Raw genomic sequence first — 19,971 nt, forward strand, 5'->3', positions numbered from 1 at the left:
TCATGGGACGGTGTGTCGCACGAAAGAATCACGTCAATATCTCCATGTCAAGGTCGCCACGACTAAAAATAGATTTGTTTTTAAAACAAACTTACAAAGGGATTAATTTTGTTTGTTCATTTCAAAAGTTCAGTTTGAGTTTTCTCCCTTTATCAGATTTTTTTTTCACAATGAACACCTGGTTTTGTGACAATTTTGTCCCTTGTCTTTTATTAAATCACTTCTTGTTAAAGTTGAAGAGAGGTCACACACATTGAATTATGTTGGGAGTTTTTTTTATACCAAAAGTTAACTTTTGTTGTAAAGAAATTATAAGGTAATCAAGTTGGCAAGCAGTTATACTTCAACAACAAGAGTTATTTTTAACATAGACAATTAACAGCAGTTTGCTTTATTGTCATATTGGCAACTGTTCCATTGTAGGCTCAATGGTCGGCCCGGGGGTGGTTTCCAATGGATTGCATGCGGATTCTTTTACAGGGTTCCCCGGCCCCTCCGCCTCCTTTTTCGGCGGACCGGACCCTTTCTCAGCGTGGTTTGGGTAAGTAAACTTTAGGGGCCAAGTGTTACCATTTGTACCCTATATGTTTTCTTTAGGGGTCAATTATTATTTGTTTTTTTTGTCAAGACCCTTTTTTCTGGAATTTATGGTAAGTTCACTGAGGTGCCATGTTTTATCATTGTTTGGTACTATCAATGAAATCTTTACGGGCCAAAAGGGGCTTTAAAGTGTTATCATTTTGTACCTTGACTGCCATGTTTAGTTTTCAAGTATTCTCTTTGTTGCCTTGTCCCTTTCTTGGGATATTGTTGGTTAGTGCACTGTAAGGCTGATTAAGAGGCAATGATAAGGCCCCTTTTGTTATCAGAAATGGAGTTTGTCTCCCTTTATCAGACTTTTTTTCACATTGAAAACTTGGTTTTGTGAAATTTTGTCCTTGTTATGATAGCTCGGCTGAGTTCGAAAATGGTTCCGGTCCTTTATAAAACATGGCCGCCAGAGGGCGGGGCAGTTTTTCCTTATATGAATAAAATAAAACCTAGTTAACACTCTAGGAGTCACATTTATAGTCCAATATTCATGAACTTGGTCAGAATATTTGTCTTTATGCTATCTCAGCTGAGTTCGGAAATGGTTCCGGTCCGTAGAAACATATATCTGCCAGGGGGCGGGGCAGTTTTCCTTATATGGCTATAGTGAAATCTTGTTAACATTCTAGAAGATACATTTGTAGTCCAATCTTCATGCAACTTTGTCAGAATATTTGTCGCAATGACATCTCAGATGAGTTCGAAAATGGTTTCGGTCCGTTGAAAAACATGTCTGTTAGCGGTTTGGGAAGTTTTCCTTAAATGGCTATAGTCAAACATTTTTAACACTCTAGAAGTCACATTTAAAGTCCAATCTTCATGAAACGTTTGTCAGATTATTTCTCCCAATAATATCTCAGCTAAGTTTCAAAATGGGTTCGGTCTGTTGAAAAACATGGCCGCTAGGGGGCGCGGCAGTTTTCCTTATATGGCTATAATGAAACCTTGTTAACACTTTAGAAGTCATATTTATATTCCAATCTACATGAAACTTGGTAAGACATTTGTTCTTATGATAGCTCAGCTGAGTTTGAAAATGGTTGCGGTCTGTTGATAAACTGTCAAACATGGCCGCCAGGGGGTTGGGCAGTTTTCTTTACATGGCTATCGTAAACCTTGTTAACACTCTAGAAGTCATATTTCTATTCCATTATCTTGAAAAAAAATCAGAACATTAATTTTGTTCTTATGATACCTCAGCTGAGTTTCAAAATCGTTCCGGTTTGTTGAACGACATTGACCGACAGGGGGCGGGGCAGTTTTCCTATTATGGCTACAGTAAAAAAATAACTCTAGAAGTCATATTTGTAGTCAAATCTTCCAGAAACGTAGTCATAACATTTGTTTTTATTATATCTAGGCCGAGAATCTTTATGGTTAAAGTCTGTTGAAAAAACATGGGGATGGGCTAGTTTTCCTTAAATGGCTTTATAGTGTAACCTTGTTTACACTCTACTTAGAAATTACCAATGTACACTGTGAATGAAATTTATGCATATTATGATGTTCATGATTTCCATGCAGTCATCTGAAAATTCTGATAAGGTATACATTTAAATTGCTAATTATTATTTATTTTTGTTCCTTTCTGAAGAGGATTATTATGATGATGATGATTGGTTTGGGATGAAGTGCAACAAACATATTTATGCTATCTGAAAACCCTTAGTAGTAATATTGATTTCACAGAAAATTACTTAGGGAGAAACAACTGTATATAAATTGAAATGTGTTTGACCTCCAATCATGAATGCATGGCTTGTCAGGAATGCACTATTATCTCTCCAATTGAAGCCATTCAGCCACCTTCTTATCAGCAGCTAATAATTTCTATTGGCTGTGTCTGAATTGTTCTGGTACAGTAGTTTTTATTGATGCCTTTTAAATGGTAATGGGATGATTGTGTAACAGGCTTGCAGCTTTAATGCCCGAAGTCCCTAGAAATAGGCCCCAGCTGGGAACTCACATCAAAGACCTTCATATTGATAAGAGTTAAATACAAATTGTTATGGCACCACGGTTTATCGATGAGGTCGTTAGTTTTGGTTGTAATTATCAAAGAATTGTGTTTTAAATAGGAGTGATTGTTGTTTTAATTGGAAATATCATTGCAAGGTGAGTCTGAAAATAGTTCCAGTTTGTTAAAAGCAAGGCCCTGAGATGAGTGGCTGATTTCTTTTATTGCTGAAGTGAAACATTGTGAACTCTATAAATCACATTTTAATTCAATCTTTATTAAACATGCTGAGAAAATATGTTCCTATAATATCTTGATTTAGTTTGAAAACGATTCTGCTGCTCTGAAGAGCATGGGTTCCAGGGGCGAGCAGATTTCTTCTTGTGAACCTCATTATAATATTTGTGTTTCATGAAGTACTTTTATTATTTTTGAACTCCACCTTCCCCAGAAAACCGGTAGTTTAGTTCCATCGTGTCTCAGGTAAGCGCCTTAGGACCCATGATCCTCTTTTTAGTTTCTTTAACAGAGGTTGGGTATCGGCTACTTCATAATTAAAAACCTTTTGAGCAAATATTAAAAATGGGATAAACTAATTCATTATAATAAATCTTTATTGGATGTGTTCCGCTTACTGTAATTATCAAATGTTGCTAGAAATATACATGTTTGTTCATCATTTATGCTGTAGTTCACGGTCTCCTCAGCAGATGCTGCAGACCCCATCATCCACCCAAAAGGTAATCAATCGTTTGTATTCCTTTTTAAAGGAAAATGGGAGTAACAACCAAAAAAAGAAATTATTAAACTTATTAATAAAATTTAGTTAGATTTTTGCTATGTTGAGGACTTCATTCTTCTTTCCATAGTCCTTATGAAGGCCCTTTCCAGAAGAGAATTTATTGAAATATTAAATGGCTATGCGATTTTCCCATATGAGTAAAATCCGATTTGTCCCAATGGTCATCAATTATAATTCTGTGCTGTAAAATGGTATCTAGGCACTAAAGATTTGAATAATTTCAATTTTGGCAATAATTAACAATCATTAAATGCTGTTGTGATATACAGTACAGTAGTTAAACTACCCGATAAGAAATATTGTGTTTACAGGACAAATATGGTTTTGAAATACTCATATACATATGGGGACGATATACTGTTTTGTTGCTCAGCTTAGCTTTTCGAGGATTTCGACTTAAACTACCGCAACAACTAGCAACGACACTTAACAAAATACTCACATTAACATTGACTGGAAACCTCGTAAGGATGGCACAACTTGTCTTCGTCTTTCTCAATGGAAACTCGTCGGCTACACTCGTTGGCTCCCCATCATGAGGCATGTGCATGTTTTGTGGGTTGGTCACCGGCACTACACTAATTCAAATTTTCTCCTTTTGGGACGTCGCCCCACAGGGAAGGAGTGCTCTCGCAAATAACCGTCTCTGGATCGTGGACGACTTCTAGCTCTGTTGGCAGCTCAAACGGATCTGTATCGTGCACGTTCTTAGCATGCTGTAGGCATTCCCTCTGGAGGCTAAAAATCCGGCAATCGAAAATAAGAGTAGCATATGCCATATTAATTATGGCCTTTTAGGGATTTAACAAACTATCAAAACCCAGTAGCATATCGACATCTTTCGGAGCTACAAACAACTGCTACTTATACCAGCAGTTACCAATCTTTAATCTAGCCGGGCCGACAACAGAACCCTGTATGTGGGCGTCTCTGCCTGTCATAAGCAGCTGGACACCACTTGGGAAGCGACTGCTTCATGGACTAAAACACCCAATCAGAGATAATACTGACCTCTGCTGCTTAATTAACCACTGCGTCAACCATTACGTCACCAACCTGAACCTATCACAAAACTGCGAAGCTGAACCGAACTGGTTGAAGCGAATTACTTCCGTTTTTAGCTCATCTATTTTTTGAAAAAAAAAATGAGCTATTGTCCTTGGCGTCGGCGTCGGTGTCCGGCTAAGTTTTGCGTTAAGGTCCACTTTTCTCATAAAGTATCAATTCTATAGCATTCAAACTAGGTACACTTACTTACTATCATGAGGGGACTGGGCAGGCAAAGTAAGATAACTCTTGCGTGCATTTTGACAGAATTATGTGCCCTTTTATACTTAGAAAATTGATTTTTTTGTTAAGTTTTGTGTTTAGGTCCATTTTATTCCTTAAGTATCAAAGCTATTGCTTTCATACTTGCAACACTTACTAACTACCATAAGGGGACTGTGCAGGCAAAGTTATGTAACTCATGGCATTTTGACAGAATTATGTGCCCTTTTTATACTTAGAAAATTGAAAATTTGGTTAAGTTTTGTGTTTAGGTCCACTTTATTCCTACAGTATCAAAGCTATTGCTTTCATACTTGCAACACTTATTAACTATCATAAGGGGACTGTGCAGGCAAAGTTATGAAACTCTGACTGGCATTTGGACGGAATTATGGGCCCTTTATACTAAGAAAAATGAAAATTTTGTTAAGTTTTGTGTTTTGGTCCACTTTACCCCTAAAGTATCATAGATATTGCTTTCATACCTGGAACACTCGCAAACTATCATAAGGGTACAGTAAAAGGACAAGTTGCATAACTCTGGTTGTCATTTTTACGGAATTTTGGCCCTTTTTTGTTTTAGTAACTTTGAATATATGGTTAAATTTTGTGTCGATCCACTTTACTTCTAAAGTATCAAGGCTATTGCTTTCATACTTTAAATACTTTCATGCTATCATGAGGTAACTGTACCTGGCAAATTGAATTTTACCTTGACCTTTGAATGACCTTGACTCTAAAGGTCAAATTATTAAATTTTGCTTAAATTGCCATAACTTCTTTCTTTATGATTAGATTTGATTGATACTTTGACAAAACTACTCTTACCTGACATACCACAATAGACTCCACCCAAACCATCCCCCGTGCCCCCCCCCCGAATCCCCCCCCTAATTTATATTTTATTTTTATTTTTTTTATAAGATCATCTCACAAATGACCACCACACCCTCACACTATACCTCCCCACCCCACCCACCCCCAATTTTTTTTTGAAACGGTAAAAAAACACAAATTTTTATTTTTATTATTTTATTTTTGAAATTCTGTCCAACCATCGCACCCAAGAATCTCCTCCCGCCCCCCCCCCCGAATTTTTTTTGCATTTTTTTCCCGCATTTTTGGAAGATAATGTAATAAATGTCTACACCCCCACACTATACACCCCTCTTCACTCCACCCCTCCCTCCTTTGTGATTGAAATTGAGAGTCCCTTCACCTTTAAAAAGAAAAAAGATGAGCGGTCTGCACCCGCAAGGCGGTGCTCTTGTACTGACTGGGGCATCACCTCGCGGGTTTGATATTTGCAAGAAAATCAAGCCGGAAATTTCGCAAACCACCACACTGAACGCACGATATGTCATGCATATCTGCCTCGCTTGGATCACAAAAGGGGGAAATTCAATTGTTTTTACCAACTATGGTACAAATTATTTCCTCCATCCGCATCTTCTGAATCACTTCACTGGCGTGGGTCATACCAGTTGTACCCTCGGCTCCGGGTGCCTCCTTGAAAAGGACTTTCGGCCGCATGCTCGACATAGAATCCATCGGCTCCATCGGGACGGACCAACTTAACCGTTTGTCTGACGATGTTATCAGTGCTAGGGCTACCACAAGAGCTGTCAATCGCTCAACAGCACCCTTGTAGTTGTTTAACCACCGAACGCAATCCCACTTACCTCCTCTAGAATGGGTTCCTTGTTTACCACGTAACCCCCTCCCCTCTCGATTCTTCCTGCTTACCCATTTTGCTACCTCTCGTAGCAGAGGTGCAAGCCAACTGAACATAATTGAACAACTTTGCCTTGTTCATGACATCCCCCATAGAGGTGGATAAATGCAAGCTCACGTGTTTGCCTGCTTCCCTGTCAAGCAATCGTTGACAGAACTTTGTCACTTCCTTCTCAGTGGCGTAAGTAGAGGCTAGTTTCCTAAACGCCATTGTTGCCAGCGTGAGAGCCCGATCTGACCAACCTTCTTGGGACTCACCTACTTCGTGCTGGGTAATCTTGAAACGGCGATCCACGGTGGTGGGTAGATCCTTGGCGCCAAAACGCTCCATCAGCCGCTGCATAAGCTCTGGGTAACGTACCATTCTTCTCCCCTTGGTCAGTACTGCATAAAAATCGACTGCCTGACTTGTCAAACACACGCCCAGGCAATCAGCGATATCTGTGTCCGACCAGTTTTACATCCTGGCGTAGCGCTCAAACTTGCTTTGAAATACAAACCAATTGCTCTGCCCATAGTATAGCAGGCTTGGGACAGGAGGTTTACTTGGAACAGGTGGATTGTTGGGTACGGAAATACTACTTTCGACAGGAAGATTGCTGTGTACATGAAGGATAATTGGAACGGGTAGACTATTCATAGCAGGAGGAACATATGATACATGATGGGGTTTCGTAACCTCCTTTGAAGTCACACCGGATAGCGCATGCACGCCGTAACCATCTAACGCGTGCCTGTGCATGCGAGGTAAAGGGGTCATAGAAGGGGCCTTTGAGGTAATGTAATCAGGGCAACACTCCCTGAAACTTATATCGGCCCTTCCCTGGGGCAAACCTTATGACTGAGGCGGGGCAGGAAGGCGTGATTCCACATAGGCAACATGATCAAATGGGTCGTGTTGTGCCAGCGGTCGCTTTGGGCCAAGGATTTCTTGGAGGCCAGGCCAGCTCGGCCTTTACCCGCTCCTGTGCCCCGAGGACCTAGTTTGTTACGGTGTGCTAAAAGCCCTCGATTTCGGGGCCCTGGATCTATACTTAGGCTCCCACTGACTGTATTCCTCCTCGTTATCACTGCCTAGGGCCACCCGAGGATTATCTGAAAAATGTTTACATTCCAACTCATTATCACTTAGGAGCCGCCTAATTAATTATTTCAGGGTTCCAGGGTCCAGATTACCCGCGCTCTCCCTGAGCAGGAAAATTGCCCGCGCCAATGTGTGCCACAAACCGGATATTGCCTTAAGCATTCGGGCAGGGTCAAAGTTCTCCCGAATTAAATGTGGCCCCGGTGAGCGACTTCTGCTGCCCACACAACTCATTTTTCATTTATAGTAAATCATACTCCGCAAAAAAATAAAATGATAATCAGCGTACAACTGGAAGACAATTTAAATCAAATTACCCACTAAAAACATTTACAGATAAATTGCATTCATCGTTGCACTAAGAAAAAACAATGCACTTTACAAATCCCGTGCCCTTAAACTTTGATTTCCTTGGACCATAGTTACATCGGCTATAACACTGATATAAATATCATAAGAGCAATCACGTTTTTTACGAATTGCTGAGCACAAAATTCGCGCCAACTGATCACTGGAAAATTGCCCGGGAAGAAGACAGCGTGGCCTTCTGTTAATTACACACGTCTTAAAATAGACGAACCCTGCGTACAACTTGATAGCATAAATTACTTTATGAAACGAACACAAATTAAATTCGAAGCGACGGTCCAAACTTAATTCCACGATGCCGATTGATTTTAAAAAAAGTTATAGAACTAGCATTACCGTTAAAACACAACTACACTAAAATCCCACTTCTGACACTATTGTGGTGTTTATACCGGTTAGCACATCGTGGGGTTTGACTAAAACTACTGCAACCAATAGCACCAACGCTTAATAAAAAACATTATCATCGATTTGAAACTTCGTCAGGATGGCACAAATCATCCTCGACGTTCTCGCGGGAAACGCTTCGGCTCGTCGGCAACACTCGGCAAATTCGTATTTACACACAGTCACAGGCCAACATATACAGTCACGGGCTCACAAATTCGGCTAGTAATACCTTAGGCAAACACATCTACTCACGTCAACACCCCGTGCAAGAAGTGAAGAAAGAACGCGTGCTCTCGTGTTCCATATCATGAAGCATGTGCTTGTTTCGCGGGCTGGCCACCGGCACCACATTGTTAAACAACGTATAATTATTTGGACTATGTATTTAAATTATTTGAAACACAGTGCTTTCCATAGTAATTTTTTTAAAGTAAACATATAAGTTAACTAGATATTTTAAGGAATTGTAATGAAAAATGTTTATGACACGAGTTTTAAGGAAACACTCTTTAAACCTTAGTTATTATTGGTAGTAAGTAATATATTACCTGATAACAATTAGTATGTCTTTTCCTAAAAAAAATCAGTAATGCTGATGTATACGTGGTATATTTAAAAACATATAAAAATCTAATAATCTTTTGTAAAAGTTTTATTCAAATGAATGTTGAAATTTTCTTTAAATTTCAGCATTTAGCTTCAACGGCAACCCCTCAGGCACCTGTAGCAGGAGAAACTTTTTTGTCAAGGTACACATGTATACTAATACTGATAGTGTATGATAGTGTATGGATAAAAAGTTTAGTATTAAGTATTGGTGTAATGGGTGGAATTTAACCCTTATACATTAAGTCTACAAGTTTATGGAGCAAACTTCTTCCTCATTCCTCAAGCCATTGAATTGACCCTTACCATGTCATCACCATAAAGTGTAGATGTGCAAGACACATTTTTATTCCCATGGATCCATACACTTTTTTGAGTTATTTGCCTTGAAAAACTTGCAACAAAGCTCTAGTTCTGCATTGGAAAGACAAGACCATTTGTAGTATGGAAAACCGCCAGCAAGGAGCACTTTAGGTTTTTCATGCAGTACATTGACCTATGTCTGCTTAGTAGGTCATTTTTATATGTGGGCATCAAACAGCTTGTACGGACTGTTAATTCATCACTTATCAGGAATGTGTACAACTACTTTGCAAACATTTTTAAAGGAGAGATTATGTAACACCCGTTACCTGCATTTATCGGTCACTTAATTGTCGAACTTGATAATAATTTGGGTTTCATGAAGTTTTTCTGGATATTTTGTGAATTTTTACATATATTTTTCACAAGTGTAAATTATGTGAGGATCCACATTTCTCTTGGCTAACGGTGTCACATTAATAGGTCAGTGGGAAATTAAGTATTATGTATACAAACTTTTAGTACAAGATATCATTGACTGATTTTATGAAAGTTACAATTTTAAGAATGTTAATTTCTTGTAACTGTATCCTCATGTGTTTAGCAAGCTCCTCATGTATCTACTTCATTTATCATCATACTTTTTAAATAAACGAAGGACTTATGCTAATTCACCTGTTTAATACATTTTCAGATTTTGTGAAGACTTTATCCTGATCAAAGTATTGGGTAAAGGTGCTTTTGGAGTAGTTTTGGAGGTTGAAAAAAGATTAGATTTACGACGATATGCGGTAAAACGGATCAAGTTAAAAGGGTAGGATGAAGTTAATATACGGATATAAGGCTTGTTTTGTAAAATGAAAATTAATCATGTTTTCTGCACATCGATATTTTGCACCAAACACGCAAATATCAAATACATTGATTCATAGGATGGCGATGTGCTTTTTGCTGCCCAATGCGGTGAAAAATACCTGAAGATTGATACTGTAAACAGCAAAATCAGAGACATATTGCGTTCTAATCGTAAATATTTTAAAATTTGATTTTACAGTTTTTGAAGAGCTACATGTAGTTAATCAATCTCAGTTTGCGGAAAAGGTATCAATGTTTTACTTGTGTGAGTTTCAGGAAAAACAATTAATGATCCATTAAAGAAATTGTACAAATATGTAATTTATTAGGAATGACTTCACATTCTAAATGATTTTTCTGATGTTTACAATTTTCTGAAGTTTTTTTTTATGAAAATTATTAACAAAAAGGAAGACTGTCATTTAGCACAAATATTCACAGAATAGTACGAGTTATACTAGTCAACCATTTGTCGGCATCCGTGTCTAGGTAATGCTATGGTTAAGGATTATGTACACTATATATATTATCACTGTGTTTAAAAACTTGAATCTAGTAAGAAAGGTCTTCAATTAATTATAACTTTCTAAGAGACTACAAACACATGAAAATACGCATATAATTGGGAAAGTGTTAACAGAATGTACTAAGAAATTTCAGACCAAGGTTTGCGTGCAACTTATCCTTTTTTCTTTATCTACCAAAGATATTGAAATACTACTTTATATATATGTCATTGGTCTTTGTAAACATTCGCCTACAAAGACCTATAACTGTTATCAGCCTTTATGTTTAAACCTATTTATTTTAGCTTGAGTGCATCGAAAATCTTATGCTTATTGAAACGCTCGCGGGTTCGTTTATTGGAAAGAAACAGTACTTGGTCTCTATAGGAGAGGTCTAAAGAACGCTCCATCAGTAGGTATCGAACCCATGGCCTAACGGTCGCTTGGTTACCAGCCTTTAAGTAGAATTATGTTCCCTTTTGTACTTACAAGGGTCATGATAAAGTTTGCAATGCAAGATGAAATTCAGGTTAAGGTTTGCATGCAATTAGTACATATATATGTCACCACTACATATATTCAATAGACACTTCACACATGTGTATCATGGATCATGATGGGAGGTAACCCACAAACCCTCATTAACTCTGATTTGCAGCGTAGCAGAATCATAGTCCTTGTTTGTTACTAGAAATGCAGGTTAACTTGTGTAAACTCCAGATCCCTTTGTCTACTACATATATTGCATTATTTGAAAGAATACACGCAGAATTAAGTCACTTAGTCCAGGTCACAATTCAATGTCCAAGGTAAATAAATGATACTACTGGCGATTTTTAAATACAGCTCGCAAGTACCAAAACCCTTGGTCGAAAGTCGAGTCACATTCAAGGTCAAAGGTAAACATATGGATAAATTATTTGAAACTTTGTCCACTCTTTCTTAACCTGAAAAAAACATCAGCATTAAATTTAACAGAGATGGCGTAGTGAGCAATTTTTAGCTCGACCATTATATATGAAATATATATATAGTGGAGCTATCCTACTCACCCCGGCGTTAGCGTTAGCGTGAGCTTTAGCGTGAGCGTGCGAATGTTAAAGTTTGCGTACTACCTCTAATATTTTCTATGTCCCTTGACATATTGCTTTTATATTTGTCATACTTCTTTACCAACATGACCCCATTCTTTAAACAAAAGCAGACAACTGTATCAAACATTTTGTAAGAATTATGGCCCTTTTTTCACTTATAATATGAATATTATTGATAAATCTATGTTTGAGTTGCGTACCACCTCAAATATTTTCCAAGTCCCTTGACATATTGCTTTCATATTTTGCATACTTCTTCACCAACATGACCGCAATCTATAAACAAGAGCAGACAACTGTATCAAGCATTTTGTAAGAATTATGGCCTTTTTTTCACTTAGAAAATTGAAAAATTTGTTAAGTTTTGTTTTTAGGCCCACTTTATTCCTAAGCTATTGCTTTCATAATTGGAACACTTACTAACTATAATAAGTGGACTGTGAAGGCAAAGTTATGTTACTCTGACTGTCATGTTGACAGAATTATGGCACCTTTTATACTTAGATAATTGAACATTTGGTTAAGTTTTGTGTTTTGGTCCATTTTACTCCTAAAGTATCATAGCTATTGCTTTCAGACTTGGAACACTCGCTAACTATCACAAGGGGACTGTACAGAAAATTTGCATAGCTCTGGTTGGCATTTTACCGAAATTATGGCCCTTTTTTGACTTTCTAACTTTGATTATTTTGTTAAATTTTGTGTTTGGATCCACTTATCTTCTAAAGTATCAAGGCTATTGCTTTCAAACTTCAAATACTTTCTTATTATCATGAGGGTACTGTACCTGGCAAGTTGAATTCGACCTTAATCTTTGAATTACCTTGACTCTTAAGGTCAAATTAATAATTTTGTTTATAATAACAAAACTTTGTATTTATGATCAGATTTGATTCATACTTTGACAAAACAACATTTACCTGACACACCACAATGGAAACCACCCAAACCATCCCCCAGCCCTGATCCCCCCCCCAAAAAAAACCCCAGCTATCTTTGTTTTCCTTTTTTCATATTTTTGAAAGATAATCAAATTAATGACCACAGCCCCACATTATACCCCCATCTCCACCCCCACCCAAAAAGAATGTTCTTTTTTTATAAACATGGTAAAAAAACAAATATTCATTTATTTAATTTTTGAAGGACCGTCCAGCCATCCCACACAAGCTATTGCTATCAAACTTGAAATAAAATCTTATTATTTTTTATGTCTATACAAATGTTCAATAGATTGTGGAACATTTACCTGAACTCTAAATCGTCTATAAAGTACAACTTGTTTAAAACATATTGATCAATATCTTTCAATTATTATCCTCTTCCACTTAGAATATGACTATATTACCTTGACCTTATTGAATATGAACAATTTCCCAATGATGGCGTACGTTGCACTGTCAAGCACTCGAATAGTCGAGCGCGCTGTGTTCTGACAGCTCTTGTTTATCATTTGCCCCATGACTTTGCAGTAAGGATGCAGAGACCACTGTGATGCCAGAGGTTCACGCCCTTTCACGACTGGACCATCCTGGCATTGTGCGTTACTTTAACACATGGAAGGAGACCCCACCCCTGGGCTGGCAGGAGGAACAAGACTCTCATGTGTACGTTCGGTTCTGCAGTCCAATCGCAATTTAACAAAATGCATTTTGTCAGGCGGGCTAGAACAGTTTGTGGATCGCTGGACTTCAACATCGATTATCGTGGGTTAGATTCTTAGCCTAACCAGAACTTGTGAGGAGATTTGTCATGACATTATTTCTATGGCCATAATCCCCATGCTTTTGATTTTAGATAGAAAGTTGTCAGTTGATGGAATTAGTATACTTATTAAACCAGCTTATCTAGGAAAAGTGTGTGTTGGTTCACTCACTGCAGTGATATCACTAAAAAACTTTTGAATGTGGCAAAGATTGAAATAAACAAACACACACAATGCAATTTAATTGAGAATGTTAACAATTGTGATTTCCATACATTGTGGCTAACAGGGTTTTTACCGGTATTTTGCCCGTTGTTTTCCCTTATGTTAATAGTTTTTTTAAAGAAATCTTCGTCTATTTAATGACATAAGTCTTATTTTTGAGCCACGCTCTGTGAAAACAGGGTTAATGCATTTATGTAAAATATCGCCCCAGATTATTCAGCACAGGCAAATCGTGGACAAAACTTTCGGCTTTTTATGGAAGTTTTATTATGTCCCTCTTCGAAGAAGAGAGGGTATATTGTTCTTCTGGATGTCGGTTGTACTGTCTGTCTGTTGTAAGACCAGTTCGTTTCTGATCAATTACTAGTACTCGTCAATGAATTGACCGATTGGCTTGAAACTTCACTTGTGGATTGGCCTTGGACAGTAGATGACCCCTATTGAAATTGGGGTCATTAGGTCAAAATTCAAGGTCACTGTCGCAATAAGTGTGAAAATTGTTTCTGATCAATAACTCGTTAATAAATTGACCAATTGGCTTGATACTTCACATGTTCATTGGCCTTGGTCATTAGATGACCCCTATTGAATTTGGGGTCACTTTGTCAAAGATCAAAGGCCACTGTCACAATAAGTGTCTAATCGTTTCTGATCAATAACTCGTCAACAAATTGACCGATTGGCTTGATACTTCACATGTGCAATGGCCTTGGACAGAAGATGACCCCTATAAAAATTTGGGTCACTAGGTCAAAGGTCACGGTAATTGTCTCAATAAGTGTGAAAATCGATTCTGATCAATAACTCGTCAACCAATTGACCGATTGGCTTGATTCTTCCCATGCCCATTGGCCTTGGAAAGTAGATGACCCTTTTTGAAATTGGGGTCACTAGTTCAAAGCCCTGTTAAGGGGGCATATGTCTCCGACCACGGTACTCTTGTTTCAATGAAGTCTCTTATAAACAATAATCCAGTCTACGCGGAAAGTGTCATCCCAGATTAGCCTGTGCTGACTGCACGGGCTAATCTGAGACACTAATTTACGTACATGTATTAAGCCTGGTTTCTCAGAGCGCTTTTACTTACAGGGAGGGTCTACGAAGCCTGACTTGTACTGATGACTATCCAACAGAAACAGCATCTTTCGAACGACAATCTGATGATGAAACAAGCAATAAACAACCTACTGCAAACACTGCACCACCAAGAAATCCCCAGTTTGCAGACTTGCAAAACTTTGGAGCTAATAATTTTGTTGTTTGTGATGTTCGTGAACATGATAAAGCGAGTGTATTCGACTCCTATGGTTGGTCCACTGATGAAAGGTCATCATTTGGCACAGCCAGTAGAGATGCAAACGATAACGATGATGATAATGAGGAGGGGAAAGATTATAAATGGCAGGAGGATAAGGATGATGATGAAGACGATGATGGTATTGTTTTTGAAAGTAGTGAAGCCTCTAGAAAAAGGAAAACAGAAGAGGTAAAGAAAAAGGCCGAGAATAATAATGATGATACAACAGAAGGTGGAAATTCAATGGATAGGAGAGCTCATGATTTGGACAGACAAGACCAAAGGCTTCAGCAATTAGGCATTAAGCAGCCTAGTTTACCGGTGCCCCCTACTTTCCTGTACATTCAAACTGAGTTATGTAAGACTGAAACTTTGAAAGACTGGTTGGATAAAACAAAAAATCGTTTTCCTGATGTAATTTCGAAAATTCTGAGAGAAATTACTTCTTCACTGGCATACATTCATGATAAGCAATACATTCATAGAGACCTTAAACCGGCAAATATATTCTTTGCATTTGACAACTCTGTAAAGCTAGGTGACTTTGGTTTGGCAAAGATAATGGCGGAGGACCATTTGGGAAGTTCGGATGCAGGAAGGGTAGCTCAAAGTCTTACTTCAGGAGTTGGCACCTTCTTTTATATGAGTCCAGAACAGGTATGTGAGACGAGAACAGATGTGTTAGTCCAGAACAGGTATGTTAGACGAGAACAGATGTGTTAGTCCAGAACAGGTATGTGAGACGAGAACAGATGTGTTAGTCCAGAACAGGTATGTCAGACCAGAACAGATGTGTAAGTCCAGAACAAGTATGTGAGACGAGAACAGGTGTGTTAGTCCAGAACAGGTATGTGAGACGAGGACAGATGTGTTAGTCCAGAACAGGTTTGTGAGACGAAAACAGATGTGTTAGTCCAGAACAGGTATGTGAGACGAGAACAGATGTGTTAGTCCAGAACAGGTATGTGAGACGAGAACAGATGTGTTAGTCCAGAACAGGTATGTGAGACGAGAACAGATGTGTTAGTACAGAACAGGTATGTGAGACCAGAACAGATGTGTTAGTCCAGAATAAGTATGTGAGGCCAGAACAGGTGTGTTAGTCCAGAACAGGTCTGTGAGACGAGAACAGATGTGTTAGTCCAGAACAGGTATGTGAGACGAAAACAGATGTGTTCGTCCAGAACAGGTATGTGAGACGAGAACAGATGTGTTAGTCCAGAACAGGTATGTGAGACGAGAACAGATGTGTTAGTCCAGAACAGGTATGTGAGACCAGAACAGATGTGTTAGTCCAGAACAGGTATGTGAGACCAGAAATGCATGCAGAATTAAAGGGTTCTGCAGTTAAACTATAACAACTTCTACTGTTTTTCTTAGACTGATTTGATTTGATATTATAAATTCTATGCGTTGAACTAGGCTTTGGAAATATTTAGACTTAATTTTGATTGAACAAATATCTGTTAATTCACTAAAATATTAACCTTGTTATGTTGTTCAGTTTATTATGTCCCCGGTAATGTGGCATATAGCATTTGAACTGTCCGTCAGTCTGTAGGTCTGTCTGTCCGTTCGAAAACTTTAACATTGCCCATAACTTTTGCAATATTGAAGATAGCAACTTGATATTTGGCATGCACGTGCATCTCAAGGTCGAAGTCAATTATATGGCTTCATAGCGACGCAGTAGGGGGCATTGTGTTTCTGAGAAACACATATCTTGTTTGAATAAAATGAGGTTGCATTAATATTTTAAAACGCAAAATATGAAAGGCATACTTTGAATTTGTAACCAGACACCACCTAATCATATGATGACAATATTTGAACATTTTATTTTTTAAACAAGTCAACATGGATTTTCTTTAACTTGATAGCATTAAATACTACATAAGAGAATTTACAAAGCCATTTGTGCTTCAGAGAGGAAAAATTTATACCAACAAAGTGGACATATTTGCCCTTGGGGTGATTGTTTTTGAGATGTTCCACAGTTTTGACTCCGGATCAGAGAGAGCAAAAATGCTTGAGGCAGCAAGGAGGCGGGATTTTCCTGAACAGTTTCAGGTCGACCATGTACAATGGGTAAGTCTGTGAAAAACATGTACTTGGTATAGGTTGTCTCTTGGCAAAGTTTAACTACAATTTTTCCGGTGAAAAATAATATAAATTTTATTTGAATGTTTTATAATTTCATTGTGTTTTCCTCTACCAAAAGTAGTTCATAAACAACTTACAAAAGTAAATAATCTACTTAATCCAAACTTGTTTGCCGTCCTTATTTTTCCTCCAACCTTAGACGGTGAAGCATCTTTCACAATAAGTGCCTGTCTTACAGTCTGTAGGCCTGTTGTATTGTTTTCCTAATTACAGCCGTACTTGTAATATGCAATCTTCTACAAAGTTAATTAAATTGTGTGTAGGCATTAGACCTTGGTCAAGTTTTATAGTCCTTCAAATCAACTAAGGCATTATTGTCGAGATGTCTCCCTTTAATATTGGGTCTTTGACCATTTCCATTTTCTATGTCCAACAGCATTTAGTTAGATCTATTGATATAAGCATAATATTGACCAAGTTCAATAACCAGACAAATCACCAATGCAATCTTTGGATTACGTGTCTTGTATGATTTGTATGGCTTTTTCCTTTTTACAGTTCTTCTGTCCAAAACAACTAAGATTACTTTTTATTTTAAGTAGCTCTTGTTAAATAAAGTTTTGTTTTGTCAAAGCAGAAGGTTTTTGTTGACACTTGAAGATGCTTTTCGAGGATAGAATCAGTACCAGGTATGTGTTGTCAAATGAAATAGATAATAACAATACCCGAAATGGAAATGAATCTCAATGTAGACAACCTGGCCTTTGGCTACTGCAACATTAATATTTGTAACCTTCCTTATAATCTTTCAGTGTGATACAGTACGTCAGATGCTCTCTACAGATCCTGAGGACCGTCCCACTGCCCGGGAACTTCTTAATAGTGACCTACTGAGATCTTAATACTCTCCCATGTGGACATTTTACTGTTAAACTGACAAGCTTATCACATGACTGTCGAGTGCCATAGACGGACAATCAAGTGATTTTTTGTTATGCTAAAAAACTACAATAGCACTTATTATGCCTCTCTTCGAAGAAGAAAGGATATATTGTTTTGCTGGATGTCGGTTGTTCTGTCTGTCTGTCGGTAGACCAGTTCGTTTCTGATCAATAACTCGTCAATGAATTGACCGATTGGCTTGAAATTGGGGTCACTAGGTTAAAGGTCAAGGTCACTATCACACTAAGTGTGAAAATCGTTTCCCATCAATAATTTGTTAAGCAATGGACTGATTGGTTTGATACTTCACATGTGCATCGGCCTTGGACAGTAGATGACCCCTATTGAAATTGGGGTCACTAGGTCAAATGTCAAGGTCACAATCACACTTAGTGTGAAAATTGTTTCTGATCAGTAACTCGTCAACGAATTGATGGATTGGCTTGATGCGCATTGGCCTTGGACAGTAGATGACCCCTATTGATATTGGGGTCACTAGTTCAAAGCCCTGGGGGGCATATGTCTCCGACTCTTAATGTATTGACCAATAATGCTTGTAACATTTTAGGTTTTATTTTCATTGGTTGAAAGTTTCAGCTTATGATTCAGATTGATCCAATTAATTCGGTAGTTGGGTTTGGCTTGATTCTCTCCCTTGTTAATATTATTACATGGAAATTCCGTATGATGATAAGTGTTTAAACTGTAAAATAACTTTCATTTCTAAGGCTTAGTTTTTTTTTTGTTTACCGACTATACAAAATAGCCCTATATAACTAATTAGTCAGAATTTTTTATAAGCAGAATTGTATTGTTGGTATTTATAAAAGTTCATTTTTCTTTGTTTTAATGTAATGCTTATATCCAATAACGTTTACACTATTTTTATCTGAAGTGACAATATGTTATAATTCAGATAAGCTTGAAATGTGTCCCAAATACAACCCTTGTGATATAGCTCTTTTTCTTAAACTCTTTTAATTTGTCTTTTAGTTTAATATTTTACGTTCTAGGTCAGCAAATAGTCATGAATTCATGGGACTCGCTTTGTTAGTTGGTCTGCTCATTTTAATTGTTTGTCTTGTAGCTTTACGGAGCTAACTTCTTAACTGATAACGGCATAAGAATCTACAAAATTATGTGATTGTTGCAAGTAACCAATCGAATGCAACTACTATTATGTATTAAGTAATGCAAGTTTATGGAATTGTTTTGCAGAGCTATTGAAAAACCAATGGCTACTATATAAGTGGCATCAAGTGAATGAGTCTTATGCCATATGCGGCCAGCGAAGCTCCCAACCAGTCTGCGCAATTTCTGAGTCTAGTTTGGAGCTACGCTGTCCGCTATAAAGTCACACAAGCTCTCCCAGTCTCAATAGCTCACAGCGTCGCTCCTACCCAGACTGTGTAGATGCTAAGGCTGGTTTGAAGGTACTCTTGCTGCCTGTAGCATGATACTCATTTTAGAATGATGTGGGCCAAACAAAATTAATGCTTAAATGTTAAGTGTTTTTTATGTCCCCCACTATAGTAGTGGGGGACATATTGTTTTTGCCCTGTCTGTTACAACCTGAAGTGTAATAACGACCTGAATTGTAATAAACTTTATTACATTATTACAATTGCGTGACAACCTGAATTGTAATAACGCCCGGAAGTGTAATAAACTTTTTTCTTGCTTTAAAATTGCATCTGATCACATTTCCAAACACAGATTATTGCAAAATATAATGCATACATGGATATAATATATATATATATTAATAGGGTAATACGAATTATGAATGACAAAAAGGTGTTCTCATACAAACTCAATTGTAATAAAGTTATTACATTATTACAATCGCGTGTCGACCTGAATTGTAATAACGCCCGAAAGTGTAATAAACTTATTTCTTGGTTTAAAATTGCATCTTATCGCATTTTTAAGCACATATGTTTGCAAAATATAGTATATATATGTATATAAAAATGTATCTTAATTAGGTAATACGACCTATGAATGACAAAAAATGTGTTCTCATACAAAACCAATTGTAATAAAGTTATTACATTATTACAACTGCTTGTCGACCTGAATTGTAATAACGCCCGAAAATGTAATAAACTTATCTTTTGGTTTAAAATCGCATCTTAT

General features: G+C 37.6%; 1 protein-coding gene across 4 annotated transcripts; it reads left to right on the forward strand.

Annotated features, from left to right (window-relative positions):
* Positions 1-305: 305 nt before the first annotated feature.
* LOC127874810 (interferon-induced, double-stranded RNA-activated protein kinase-like) lies at positions 306-17,836 on the forward strand. 4 transcript variants are annotated; one of them, XM_052419445.1, is made up of 8 exons: positions 306-541; positions 3,240-3,288; positions 8,887-8,945; positions 9,800-9,919; positions 13,033-13,167; positions 14,580-15,444; positions 16,714-16,875; positions 17,703-17,836. In XM_052419445.1, the coding sequence occupies exons 1-8, from the start codon at positions 429-431 to the stop codon at positions 17,790-17,792; spliced, it is 1,593 nt and encodes a 530-aa protein (XP_052275405.1). In that variant the 5' UTR covers positions 306-428; the 3' UTR covers positions 17,793-17,836. The 4 variants fall into 4 exon arrangements, with proteins under 4 accessions (XP_052275405.1, XP_052275408.1, XP_052275407.1 ...); XM_052419448.1 differs by lacking the exons at positions 16,714-16,875; positions 17,703-17,836 and adding exons at positions 15,711-15,786; positions 15,977-16,179 and having other exon boundaries at positions 307-541; positions 14,580-15,482; XM_052419447.1 differs by lacking the exons at positions 16,714-16,875; positions 17,703-17,836 and adding exons at positions 15,711-15,786; positions 15,977-16,179 and having other exon boundaries at positions 307-541.
* Positions 17,837-19,971: the final 2,135 nt, after the last annotated feature.

Source organism: Dreissena polymorpha, chromosome 3 (assembly GCF_020536995.1).
Source record: "Dreissena polymorpha isolate Duluth1 chromosome 3, UMN_Dpol_1.0, whole genome shotgun sequence".
NCBI classification, from domain to species: domain Eukaryota; kingdom Metazoa; phylum Mollusca; class Bivalvia; order Myida; family Dreissenidae; genus Dreissena; species Dreissena polymorpha.

Coding starts and splice junctions, on each gene's coding strand:
- LOC127874810 (XM_052419445.1), top strand. CDS start 429: ATGGTCGGCCCGGGGGTGGTTTCCAATGGATTGCATGCGGATTCTTTT. Junction 8,946..9,799: donor GGAGAAACTTTTTTGTCAAG/GTACACATGTAT, acceptor ATACATTTTCAG/ATTTTGTGAAGACTTTATCC. Junction 16,876..17,702: donor AGGTCGACCATGTACAATGG/GTAAGTCTGTGA, acceptor ATAATCTTTCAG/TGTGATACAGTACGTCAGAT.